The following is a 13,758-nucleotide window of genomic DNA, read 5'->3' on the forward strand; positions in this document are numbered from 1 at the left end:
GCTTCATTAGTGGTGGGAGAACAAAGCCGTAGTGAACAGAGGTGAAGAGGAGAAAGAAAATGAGAGAAGGTTGGAGATAAAGAAAGTGTGGAGGAGACGACTTTGGAGGCTCACAGGCGCCGGATTTGACATTAGCTCGGAAAAGTAATGACACTGCCGTGACCTCCAACAAGCCAAAACTGCATAACAATTGGCAGGTTGTTATTCGGAGTTAAATTGAAGGAGTTATGTGCGTTTCTTCCTGGCCAAGTAATTCTGGAAACTGTGAAATCTGGATTAAGTTTGTGTTTTATTCGAACGACAATATGAAGGTTTTGTATGGTTTATATTGTTGTAAATTGTATTGTTGGGTGAGCCAACAAGCTCGGTATGAGCTGGAACCTTGCAGGAGCTTTTATGGCTTATGGTATTAGGTCATGGTGGTTGGAGAACAAAGTTATAGCTCAGCAGTGCGGGATTCAAGCTAAGATGGTGAATCGAAGGGTTCATCGGAAAAGGGTTTCCGTGGCTGGACGGAATAAAGTATTTCAGCCCACCTCTCTTGTTACTCGGTCGTTAGGAGTGGTTGGTTGTGCGACTCAGTAACTAGATGAGGTGGTGTTTGGGATACATGCTTAGGTGGCTTGTTCGGGTGAATCACGAAATGGCCAGTTGGAGGAGTAATTAGAGTCTATAAATGTAAAATGCTTGTGGAGCTGAAGTACGTTTTTATGATTTCTGTTAGTAGCTGCAGAGTATAAAATAGTTTGCTTTAACTAGTATTTGTGGAACTTTTTGTAAGAAGCGGTTAATGCCTGTTGTCTTGTCCGAATTATGGGTGTTCCGGTGAGATTGTTTCCAATGTGTCAGGTGTTAGGATTGGGAATCCGGGTGCAGTTGTTTCAGAAGGAGCTGTACTCATTTTCCTACTTTGGGTTTGTCCCAATGGGTTTACCGAAGAGGTTTTAACGAGGCAGCAAGCTCTAGTTCATCTCCACTTCGTTCTCGCTTGGCTCATGACTTGGAAACATTCATTGACATGCTTAGGAGCCAAGGAAGTGAAGATCCTAACACCGCGTCCAGCCAATGATGCGGCAATCCTATCTCTTTCCCTTCCTTCCTTTTGAATTTCTTCTTGAACCTTCTATGACCGTTGGATTGGTCTTTGCCTTGATTTACTTTTGCTTTTGCTTTATGGCCAAGTGTAAGGTTCAGATCCTGACTGCGTGTCTAGGGTTTTAGTGTCTCCCATATGTAAGCCTCCCTAAAAAAAGGCCTAAACCCTCTTGTAAAACTCAGACTTGAAGATTGAATTAATTTCCAAAGAGAGAATCTTTGTTTCTTGTCTCATCTCTCCTTAGCCAAGAAGGCTCTTGGGAAACCCTAGGAGATTCACGAACCGGGTTCGTAATCTCCTAGTTCGACCGTATCACGAGCCGAGCCATCGCTCGTGTGTCGTTGCATCGATCCACCCTTCCGTCCATCTCTACCGTAGCCATTCGCAGCCTCGACGTTCCATACCGTAGCCGCTCGCAGCCTCGACACTCCGTACTGTAGCCTCTTGCAGCCTCAATGTTTCGTTCCGTGGCCGCTCGCAGCCTCAACATTCCTTATCGTAGCCGCTCACAGCCTCGACGTTCCGTACCATAGCCGCTCGCAGCCTCGACCTTTCGTACCATAGCCGCTCGACCACGACGAGGCCAACGTCCGATCTTTCGATCAGCTTGTTTGTTTTCCGTCAAACTCCATTTCCACCGTTTGTTTTCATCCTTCAAAGTTTGGTCCGAGGAAAGGTTCCGATAAACCGGCTGTCTCGAGGAACCGACGTTCCGTCCGTGCCGCAATCCGACCGGTGCTCACATCAGAAGGTGTCTTCTTGGTTGGTGTTTCAAACCGTGGCTTGGTAGCCGCCTTATACTTTTCAGTGGCGGCAGCCTTCTCTTCTTCCGCAACTATCCTATTTGAAGCTCGGTGCAACGCGTCCTGGATTGTGGGGAATTGATTGACAGTCAGTTCTTCTCGGAAACGATACTCGTGCCATAGTCCATTTTTCAAAGCAGCCAAGGCGGTTGAGTCTGACAGCCCCGATATCTGGACCTGGATCTCTTTGAACTTCGTGATATAGGAACAAAGTGACTCTCCTAGTGCATGGCTTAAGTTCCAAAGAAGGGCGTCAGTTACTGATGTTTCGATTAGGCTCCAATATTGTTTGATAAAGGAAGTCGACAGCTCTGTAAAGTTGTCCGAACTTTGTTCAGACCACTCTTTGCCTCCAGAATCTATCCACTACGAACGTTCCTAGCTCGGGCTTCAATGTTGGGGAAGGTGTCTTCTTGGTTGGTGTTTCAAACCGTGGCTTGGAAGCCGCCTTATACTTTTCAGTGGCGACAGCCTTCTCTTCTTCCGCAACTATCCAGTTCGAAGCTCGGTGCAACGCGTCCTAGATTGTGGGGAATTGATTGACAGTCAGTTCCTCTCAGAAACGATACTCGTGCCATAGTCCATTTTTCAAAGCAGCCAAGGCGGTTGAGTCTGACAGCCCCGATATTTTGACCTGGATCTCTTTGAACTTCGTGATATAGGAACGAAGTGACTCTCCTGGTGCATGGCTTAGATTCCAAAGCAAGGCGTCAGTTACTGATGTTTCGATTAGGCTCCAATATTGTTTTATAAAGGAAGTTGACAAATCTGTAAAGTTGTCGATTAAGCCTGCTGTCAGGGATGCGAACCATAGCAAGGCTGGTCTATAGAGGGTTTCTGCGAACAACTTGCAATACCTGGCGTCTGCTTCATGGGGATCGAGGTCCACTTGACTTGCTGTGAGCAAGAAGGTCTTGAGATGCATTGTCGGATCTCCTTTACCTTCATAGCTTGTAAACTTAATTTTCCCAATATCCTTAATGCGGACTCCTGCTACCCAAGTTGAGAAAGGTGCTCGCTTTGACTTCTCAATTACTCAAGAGATGTTAGGTGCCGAAGTGGTTGCACTATGCACTCTAGATCGCATAGCTTGGATCTCATCCTGCACTCAATGGATCTCGGAGCTAGAAGCAAACCCTGGAGCTATACTCTCTTTGAGGATGGCTCCTCCCACTAGGGAGGAAATCAATCTGGGACAGGCAAAGTAGTAGCGCCTTCAACTCCAATCAGAGTGAGATTCTCGCCAGTCGAAGGTACTGCATCCTGGGGAGCAGTAGGGTGGAACCACGGTCCCGGTTGGTGCCATTGTTTTTTGAGCTGGTGTTTGCTGTGGGGTGAATGGTGGAAAAATTCCACCGAAGTCCAAGGCGCGCCACGTGGGGTTTTCTCAGAAGAAAGGAGATCGACCCGATCGGCATAAGCACTGTGAGATGCTGACAGATCGTTCACTAAAATGGAGATTGCCTCTAAAAGAGGGGTGACGTGTCTTTCCATGCTATCAAAGCGTTCAGCCAAGGCGGCTGTCGCTGTTTGCTGACAATCCAATTTTTCCGCTAAATCCTGCAAGAGTTTTTGGATCGACTCCAAACTTACCTGGTTTGAAGATTCCTGGGCCATGGTGATAACTTAGAAACGAGAAAAGCGTCGGAACTGGCGAGAGTTAGGTGATACACCCCCCCCCCCCCCCCTTCCTTCTAGCGCCAAATGTAAGATCGGAGAAAATATTTCTCTTGTCGGAGTGATTTAGGGGCGGCGGAGTCAATCACCGTTCAAGTTTCAAGCTGAAGAGTTTAGTTATTTAGTTCACTCTTAGCTATGTAATACAAAAAAAAATAGTAAAAAGATTGATGCAGCGCATCTTTGCAAGGATCACAACACCAATGTCGTGAACATACCTCTTTATTGTTTCTAGTTTATATTTACGTATGGGCTTTATTTAGTTGTAGGGCTTTAAGTGTCAGATTAACTTCTTAATTGTGTTAGGGTTTAGTTTAATGATTCTTTTTATTTAAGGAGCCATGAGTTTCTATTGTAAAGTTCATTATCGATTATTGAATAAAAGAGTTTTAAGAGAGCTTTGTCAAAATTCTAGAGAAAAGGACTCTCAATCCTAAGAGCTTGTGATCAAGCCCTGCAAGGAGGACTTGCAAAACCACGTCGATATCGTTCCCGATCTCGGCCCTATTTTTATTGCTTCTTCGTCAAGTTACGACGTTTTAAGCAAGATCCGTTCGTGAATCCGAGTTCTCCTGGAGATCTAGCGTTCTAGTCCGTTATCAAGCTTCCGTTATCAAGCTTCCGCTCTCTATCAGTTGGTATCAGATTCATCACGTTCCTAGTGGTTTGATTTCCTTCTGACGATGTTCACGGATTTTAAGGTGGATATTCCTGAGTTCCACAGTGGATTTTCTAGTGATTTATTACTAGATTGGCTGGTGGATGTTGAAGAGATTTTGGAGTTTCAAAGCGTTTCCGATGATTGATTTGTTTCGCTTGTGGTTAAAAAAATTCGAGGACAAGCGGCATCATGGTGGCAACATGTGAAGAAAACACGCAAGCAAACCGGCAAAAGCCCTAGTAAATCTTGGGATAAACTTAAGCAGAAGCTATGTGCACACTTCTTAACTCGTCATTATGATAGTTTGGTGCATAGTCGTTTGCAAAAGTTAAAACGACGAAGGCGTTTTTCGGTGGATCACAAAGCAAATTGGCACGTTCAAAAGATAATTTCTAAACCCATATACAGTATCTACGGTGATGCTGACGATGATTTGTCTCCGACTATGGTTCCTTGTGTAGATCTAGAACATGATGTCAGAGATGAAGAAGACGGCGCTATTGTCAACAACTGCATAGAAAACGACGATGATTTCGCCAATGATGTGAACAGTGACGACCAGACCTTGTCAAATACAAACAACGATCTGAATGTTTTCGTAGCTGATGTTGAAGATTGTCAGTCGCATGATCGGAGTCACGACAAAAGTGATAGCCTTGATGTTATAGAGGTTGACGACTCGGTTGATCATGTCAAAACTATAGAGTTGGTCTATGATGTTGTTGATTCTATTTATGATGCCTATGATGAAGATTTCGGTGAAGTCATTCTGAAGAATTGTGATCGTGCAGTTCTTTATGGAATTCCTAGGGTGGAATACACTAAACTTTCACCAATTGATGTACAAGATCTAGTCTTCAAAAACCTTGACGAGAAGAACGACGATACATATATTGATACGGTAACCAACACAAAATGTATATGTCTTGAGCATCGTCTTCAGCAGGTCAATAGGGAACCGCCAGATCGTGGTCGCCGCGAGATGTTGTTTGTTCACGACTGGGATTATCTCTATCACCAAATCTATGGCTGTCCGATTAATAAGATCTTTATTGATAGATCTATTGTGCTCTCTATTGTTGACTATACAAGTTTTGGAGAAAATAATAAATCCAACAAGGGAATAGGTGGTGTTGTGGTGCCTGAAAGCAGAGAATATCTCGAAAGTCTTTGTCAATGGGAAATAACAAGAGCTGATTTTCATCTAAGCTGTAAGAGACAAAAGGGTAAAAAAGAAATCTACATGCGCAATACAAAGGCAGAGATTAGGGATTGGTGGAGTTTGAGAAAAGAAAGCTCAAGGCAATTAACATCTTCTCATCAAAGTGACTTCTAGACTGCAGATGTAAGTAACATAAGTCACTATGTTATTTTCGTTCTTATTGAAGCTTTGATTACAAAGAAGAGGCGTATGGTTGAAATTTTTGTTCACAATAACACAGTTGTGGTGATATCATCACGTGAGATTTTTGGAGTGCCTCACGTGGACACCAATTTAGTGTGTCGCCATTTTGACATATCAAAAGCACTACAGACGAGAACATGGGAAGCAATAAAAATGTTTCCGTTGTTATTTGTTGTGCGGAAGGAACATCATGGGGGAGTCTTGTGTCTGGGTTTTCCGTTGTTGATGTGCAACTCGTGTGGGTGCTTGGTTTCCACTTACGACCACCGCCATTTACACTGATTAACATGTTCAAGATTCAAGGGAGCCTTGGTTCTTGTGGTTTTTCCTTACTACAAGAACAGTTTATAGATCTCTGCAACAAGCTCTGTAGTACTCTGTTTTCTTATATCGATAGTGAGGACAGTCATTTATGATGCAGAAGACAGAGAGATAAGTGTAGTTGAAGTGATTGAGTATTCAAAATCTTTTGTGTTTTTTCATCATGGTGGATTGCCAAAAGAAGATTACAATGTATTCTACATGAGAACTACAAAAGAGGAAAATATGTATATGGTCTCAAAGAAAGAATGTACGAGTTGGGACATTCTCGAAGAAATCACAATAAGAGCCATATCTTATTGCCAAGTTACTTATGAAGATCTGAATTCACATCACCGCCAGTTACTTGATCGTTTTCGTCGTAACATGCCTTGCGTGTTTGATGTCATTGGGATCGTGAATATTAGCAACATCAATATGTTTGATGTTTGGTTTGCATTACAACGTTGGGCTGATGGTTTTGGGTGTTTTGTGCTTCATTTGGAATATATCATGGAGCTTGTCTACAATGGTAGCAAAGTATCAACGGTATCTTGGGATCATATGGTGTTTGTATTTGCTCATCGTGATTTGTGTACTATATCAATTGAGTTTTGCAATGGAGTTTCTCAGCAAAGAATTGAATGTGTGGATAGTTCCCAATGGGTTTTTGCCTATACATGCACGACAACTATGTGTAGGCACGCTGTTCCTTGCGACCCAAGCAACGTGTTCTATGTCGTTTTCATTTGGGAAAATTTGCCACAACCTGATTTTCAACATGTGAATAGCACGTTCACACTTGGTACCAACTCTGTTTCTCCACCGCTATCATTCACTTGGTACCAACTTTGTTTCTCCACCGCTAACAACATATCACTTGGAGCTGTTTTTACTCATTTGGGTGCTTATTCTAAATTTCCGACATTTCTTGTTGGAGTGTTGATTCTTTCCCTTCAAGAAGGATATTAACTTGCGGAACATTAAGCTTCCTCTTGGCTTGTTTCTCTAACAAGCTTCGGTTCATGTTGGGTAAGCAGACCACAAATGCGGTCGTCGTTGTGTTGATGTGGAAGTTACTTGATTACAGCTTGGATATGTATGCAACAATTTATACTCACACAATTGTCACAACTAGAGCATTTGGAAATGTGTTAGGATGTTTGGTGGGTGATATTCTTCAAGTTTGGGTTGCATATTGTATCGTTGACATTACCCACATCCTCGTAGACTTATTGGTGGGATTTCAAGATTTTCAGCTACAGGCTGAGTTGCATTTGAAGTACTTGGCCTCACAGTATAAAGCAGTACATGATAGGAGGCGTGACTCGGTGTTTGATCCAAGTGATTTTGTATGGATGGTGTATGCAAATGATCGTCGTTGCTTTCATGAATATCAACAAGCGTTGACACCAAAAAATGATAAAAGACCTAAGGGAAAAGAGGATCTTGTTGTCACACGTGTTCGAGGAAGCTTGGAAGCTATATTTGTTTTACCAAAGGTTCTGCATCGACAAAATTATAGCAAGCTGCACTTTAGCTAGAACAAGAAACGTCAAGAAGTTCTTAAGCGAAAATATTATGAATTGGTGGACAAAGGATAGTGTTGGACGATTTCAGGTTCGGGGTCGAATCTTTCTAACCCGGAGGGACTGATGCAGCGCATCTATGCGACGATCATGACACCAATGTTGTGAACGGAACTCTTTATTGTTTCTAGGTTATATTAACGTATGGGCTTTATTTAGTTGTAGGGCTTTAAGTGTCAGATTAACTTCTTAATTGTGTTAGGGTTTAGTTTAATGATTCTTTTTGTTTAAGGAGCCGTGAGTTTCTATTGTAAAATTAATTATCGATTATTGAATAAAAGAGTTTTAAGAGAGCTTTGTCAAAAGCCTAGAGAGGAGGACTCTCAACCCTAAGAGCTTGTGATCAAGCCCTGCAAGGAGAACTTGCAAAACCACGTCGATATCGTTCCCAATTTTGGCCCTATCCTTATTGCTTCTTCGTTGTTGATGTATGAAATCGACAATATAAATAATAAGAGTCAAGTGGGATGAATCGGATCTGGTCCTTTTATTTAACGTAGAATTTGCAGAAGTATTTACAGGAAAATGGCGATTACAGAGCTAAATGCAGTTAATATGAAAATAATTGCTTTTCTCTCTCTAATTGCCCAGAATTTTCAGATCCTTTTTCCTGACAATGACGTCAGGTATTTATAGTGGGACCTTGACCTAGGGTTTTTTCTGTCTCCTGGTAAAATGACGATTTTGCCCCTGCGGCCTGTTGGGCTAAATCCAAGATTTTAGGCCCAAATCTTCATGAAATCTTCTGCTTAGGCCTTCCTAAGTGTTGGGGGCAAAGCCATATCCAACAATGGTCCCCCCCCCCTTAGTCCGATGTGCGATGGCTTGCTTGAGCCCGTCGGATCCGACTATGTGTCTTCAGGTCCGTCTTGCGGGAAGAACAGAAGATTTCAAGAGTTTTTTCGCCTTCCGGAGGGTTCCGGAGTGAATAGTATAATGCACACGTTTTTCGAGGTAGCCGGGAGATTCCGGGATGAACAGTGCGTCGGACACGTTTTTCGAGGTATCCGGGAGCTTTCTGTATTCTGCACGTTTCCCGTGGTGCGGGAAGTGGAGACAATTTAAAAACTAGGGTTTTCACCTTGGTCTATGTGCTGGTCCCCCATGTATAAATATTCCCTTGACCTAATTTTTATTCACAACTTCCTTCTCTCAAAAAAGGTAAACCTCTTTCTCTCTCTTCCTTATCTCCTTCTTCCTTATTATTTTTTGTGTTTGTGTGACCATGATCTCGCCGAGACTAGACCTCCGCCGCCGGCCAGAGCTACTTCGCCGGACGTGGTTTCTCGCCGCTGACCAGGTCGTGCTGTCGTCTTGCCGTTATCCACGCCTTGTCGTGCCACCGGGTCTGACCAGGACCGTGAGATCCGGTGGTCCTGCCTTGTCCCGCCGCCGACCCTGCCGTGATGCGCCGCTGTCCCGCCGGTTTCCCCATCTCTCGGTTTTTCTCGCCGCCGACCTCTTTGTTACTCAACAAGTTCCGCACCGTGCTTCCTGATCAGGCTGGGACCGTGAAGTGTCCCAGCCTTGCCGCCGTCTGTTCTCCCATCGCGAATTGGTGGCCACGTCGTTAGACCCGCCGGCTTTACTTACTCCGCCGGGCATCCCTCATGCCGTTGCGCTTCTCTGGCAGAGACCGTGAGGCGTCTTGGCCACACCGTGCCGCCGTGACTCTGTCCGTGCCGTCCACTGAAAAGGAGAGGATAGGAGCGCTAGACGGGTCAGAAACACCAAGGTCAGAAACACCAAGGTCGCGGACACCAAGGTTGAGAGCTCCAGGTCAGAAACACCAAGGTCGCGGTTTAGAGCTTTGGCGAGGTCGAGATTTCTGGCGGCGAGTTGGTACCGTATTCGATGGTGACTACGCTTGCGAGACCGACGTGATGACGTGGTGAGGCGGGCTTTCCTCGTTTAAGTGGTGACGTGGCGTGATGAGATGATGGACAGCTCGGAGATGAGATGGTGGTCTCGGAGTCGGCGAGATGTTGAGTGCGGGGAAGTGTTAGACGAGGTTGCGTCGAGCCCGAGGTGAACTCAAGGTCGCAAGGACGAGATGGTGAGGGTGATATCCGTGAAGTCGAGGTCGAGCTGGCAAAGACGAGGTGGACTGTCGGGGATTCATTCGCATGGTGGCGCTCTCGAGGATTTATTCCTCCGTTCGTTGTGGGTTTGAGGGCGAGGTCGAATGCCCTTGGGTTGCGGACTGGCGAGATCGATCAGGCGAGGCCGTGAATGGGTTTCGTACGAGCTGGAGATCCGTGAATGTTGGCGAGGTGAAGAAGGCTGTGTTGGCGAGCTCGACTTCGTATTCCGCGAGGTCCTGCGAGATGCGCGTAATGGCGGGATGGCGATAGCGAGCTGGGGGCGTTGGTGTTGTGATGGCGAACTCGACGAGCTGGAACCTGGCGAGTTCAAATGTGTGTGCGAGGTGAAGTTGTCCTCGCGAGGTCGTGCCACCAGATGGTGAGATTGACGATACACAGGGCAAGGTGGTGAGGTCAAAATTGGCGTATCGGCGAGATGGAGTGCTGAGTCGGGATGCTAAATTCGGTGAGCTCGGACGTGAGCTTGCGAGATGGCGGGGCTTGCGGACTGCGTGGTGGTGAGCTTGAGGGTTCGTGAGATGCTCTTAGTACGGGGCGAGCTGGTTTCGTGGGCGTGATAGAGGCTTGGGTTACGGCGAAGTTAACTGCGAGATGGGTTCCATCCGGGGCTGGCGAGCTGGAGACCTTAACAGTGAGCGGTTCGTGGCGCTGTAGCGTGCTCTCTGGTCTTGATACGGGAACTTTGGCTTAGTGATGGTTCGTATTCTGTTCGAGATCAAGAGGTCTGCGACTGGTGAGCTCGATTTTGCGAGGTGGAAGAGGGCGAGCTCGAGTTCAGGTCGATGGTGGAGCTCGCGGGATTGGATACGGTGATGCTAATGTGCGTATTCGACAAGTTGTGCTCGCGTAACATCGTGGCGAGATCGAAATTTATGATGGGGAGCTCGCGAGTGTACCCGCGGAACGTTGATGTGGTGATGCCTCCACGAGACGGTGAGCGGCGAGCTCGATGTTGCGAGACATGCTAAAGTACGTATGAAGCTGGCGAGCTGGAGATTTGCCGGTGAAGTAGTTTGTGGCGCTAGGATGTGCTTGCAGGATGACGAGCCGAGGTTGAGATGGTGGCGAGCTCACACTTTGGCGTGAGGGTTCCGTTGAATCTGACGAGCTCATCGCAATCGGAATGCGGGGAAGCGACAGTGACGGAGCGCAGCGTGCAGTACGTAGTTCATTCCGGTGTGATCGTTCTGTCCGGATTTTGTGGTGCTTTCGAGATATCTTTACTCCCATACTGACCGGTTGCTTGGTTGGTTTTGCCAGGGCGCCATGGTTTCGGGAGATGACTTCTTTGGTCACATTCCAGAAGAGCTTGAAGATGACCAGTATGGCGCGTCAGATGGGGACCTCGACGAGACGGGAAGGGAATTTCCTTGGTGGGAGCCATCTGAAGGAAACGGTGTTATGACGAATTTGGCGGATCTTTCGGTAGATGAGGTCCGGGAGCTCGAAGTAATGTTCCCGACGGGTAACCAGGCGCTCAGTCTGATCCCTCTTCCTCCGGGTCGGCGTCGCGGGAAGGTTCTTCCGTACGAAGAACGAACTGTTGTGGAGGATTCTCCTAGATATCTGGTCGTTGGTCTAGCCGTTGGCGATGGAGTTCCGAGGCACCATAGAGACCGTACGGGAAATAAGGAACGCACTTCCCGTGACGCAGCGAGTACATTATGCAATGAGGATTCCATAGCCTGCGTCCTTGATCTCTTCCCAACGCCAAAAGGTCTGAAGTTCGTGCTGCCGAGTGAAGACGAGCGCCCGTGGGACTGCCCTGGAGGTCACCTCTGCGTTTACGAAGATTATTTTACCGACGGTGGCCTGTGGTTTCCTATCCCGGAATTTCTGACGAGCTTTTGTGCGCGTCGAGAGATTGCGCTTTCGCAGTTGTCGATTTCCAGCGTCCGTAATGCAGTGGGGCTTGCGATAATTGGTAGCCATATGAAAGTCAAGATGAGCACAGATCTCTTCGAGTTGCTGACTCGATTTCTACGTGACAAATCGGGGCTATGCGTTGCCTGTTGCGCAGCCGGACTCATGATCATGAACGGGCAGAGGAGTCATATCCACGATTGGCAGAGGCGGTTTTTCTTCATGGAGATAAACGACGCATCGGTCGAAGATCCCGACATGACCTGTCCTACTTCTTGGAACTTCACCCCCGGTAGCCGTTGCTGGGTTGGGTTCCTATCGTTTTGGTGCTCCTAACTGTTTTCTGACCGTTCGTTTTATTTTTGCAGGAAAACTGCCATCTTCAGCTGCACGCGATTTGAGTATTGTCGACAAAGGTGTTCCTTTTCTCTGGTGTAAGGCTTTGCGGTGGCCGAGAGTTCTTTCTCATCTCAAGACTTGTGAGTTTCGCTAGTCTCCTTATTTTCGGGATTTATGTGCTTTCGTGACTAAGGCGTCTATTTATTCTGCAGGTTCGCGGACTAGATTGCAAATGGGGGACTGTCCGATGCCATGTTACGCTGACCTGTTCGATGCCGAGGAGGTGCCGGCTGTTGCTACCGAGGTTGTTGCGCCAAACGCCGAGATCGGCTTGGAGGTCGTTGCAATAGAGCTCGAAGATGGCGAGGTACTTGCTCCCGCAGGTGAGACTGACCGCAGATCCCGTTCTGCCGAGGTCGCTGCTGCTCGTGCCGCGAAGAAACCTTCCTCGGGGTCTCGTAAGAGTGTTTCAGCAGCTGGTGACGATCGCTCCCGGAAGAGATCATTACGTTCGAGTCCTCGGAGTGATGCTGGAGGTAGTTCTAGGCGTCCTCACCACGCAGAAGATGGGCACGGGGAATTCGTCCCGCAGACGGAAGGTGGTCGTGAAGATGATCGCTCCTTCTCATTTCGCTACGACGTGAAGGACCAGGCGTTCGTTGGGAACTCGCTAGCTTGTGCAGACCTCGCCAGCAGGATCGACGGTGACTCTGTTCCGCTTCTTACCTCTCGCGAGTTGGCTTGTCAAGACTCGTACGAGCAAGCCGTTCATCGACAATTTCAGGTTTGTATTTTACCTCTCAGTTCGCCCCGATACGGATTTTACTTAGTCATAATCGAATTATTTTGCTTAGTGCTTTAGGCGATGAGCTGGATCAACCATCTCGCTGGCGACTGTGATGAAAAGGTGCGCACCGCTAGGAAGGAGGCCTCGCTTGCTCAGGATGCGCATGTTCAGGCTGAGCGGTCAAGCAAAGAAAACGCAGCGATGGTCAAGGAGCTCACGGCTTCACTCAAGCAATCTCAGCGCAAGTTCACCTCCGAGACGGAGCGACTCAGGAAAGCGAGGGATGAGTGCGGAGAGGAGGAGCTCGCCAAGGCTGCTATCGTGATCAAGGCACATGAAGAGCAAATCGATCATTTTAGGGAGCACGTGATTGCAACACGCAAGAAACAGCCCCATTTACTCACTCTTAGCCAAGTGACCGGAACTAGGCAATGTTTGAAGAAGTTGATTAGTAGGGGTATTGCTATTCCCGCAGAGAGGATGGCGCGTCTTGCTGCTGGCGAGAAGGAGTTCACGGCGAAATCAAACGGGGTTGTGGTGCCGCCGCTTCATGATGATGATCTCGAGCCGTTCCCGGAAGCGGCTGGTGGAGGTGCTGATGATGTCGCAAACGAGTGATATGTCCTCGTATTATTACTTATTGTTGTTGCTTTTGAGTTTCACTTCTTGTTATTTCGTACTTGGATGCTGAGTGCTTCTGTACTTTTCCTTCGTATATTTGCAAACTCGTTTGCTTTTGCTTTATAAACTTGGTTGTTTGCTTTCTTGCATAAGTGTTGATTATAGCCGAATTTTAGTTCTCTTCGTAATGATGAAGTTGCTTTCGTTTTTTTTTTTTTTATCGTTGCGGGGCATATTTTGCGGTGCAGGACGTCTCCTGGCTTATCCTGGATATGTTATTCCCCGTAACGGCGAGAGTAGACAAGATGGACTTTGTCGTACTAGTTGGGTGCGTTCAGTCGTGAGCGGCTTACCCTGTGGGTGCTGCAGGAATCGCAAGAGTGTGCGAGTCGGGGTCTTCGGCTTATTCACTTTGCGCCCTGCTAGCTTTGCGAGTCTGGGCTCGGCTTATAAATCCTTACCGAAGTAAGGACGTGGATTATTTCACCACGGCACTCATGCGGAGCGCTTGC

General features: G+C 47.0%; 1 protein-coding gene across 1 annotated transcript; it reads left to right on the top strand.

The window, feature by feature from the left end:
- Positions 1 to 10,902: 10,902 nt before the first annotated feature.
- Positions 10,903 to 13,243, top strand: LOC147930948 (uncharacterized). The gene is made up of 4 exons (XM_087477101.1): positions 10,903 to 11,791; positions 11,868 to 11,933; positions 12,051 to 12,622; positions 12,701 to 13,243. Exons 1-4 carry the CDS (start codon positions 10,903 to 10,905, stop codon positions 13,241 to 13,243), a joined length of 2,070 nt encoding a protein of 689 aa, XP_087333227.1.
- The last annotated feature ends 515 nt before the right edge of the window (positions 13,244 to 13,758 follow it).

The sequence above is a fragment of the Camelina sativa genome, chromosome 12, assembly GCF_030686135.1.
Source record: "Camelina sativa cultivar CO46 ecotype springtype chromosome 12, ASM3068613v1".
NCBI classification, from domain to species: Eukaryota; Viridiplantae; Streptophyta; class Magnoliopsida; order Brassicales; family Brassicaceae; genus Camelina; species Camelina sativa.

Coding starts and splice junctions, on each gene's coding strand:
- LOC147930948 (XM_087477101.1), top strand. CDS start 10,903: ATGGTTTCGGGAGATGACTTCTTTGGTCACATTCCAGAAGAGCTTGAA. Junction 11,792..11,867: donor TTCTTGGAACTTCACCCCCG/GTAGCCGTTGCT, acceptor TTATTTTTGCAG/GAAAACTGCCATCTTCAGCT. Junction 12,623..12,700: donor CCGTTCATCGACAATTTCAG/GTTTGTATTTTA, acceptor TTAGTGCTTTAG/GCGATGAGCTGGATCAACCA.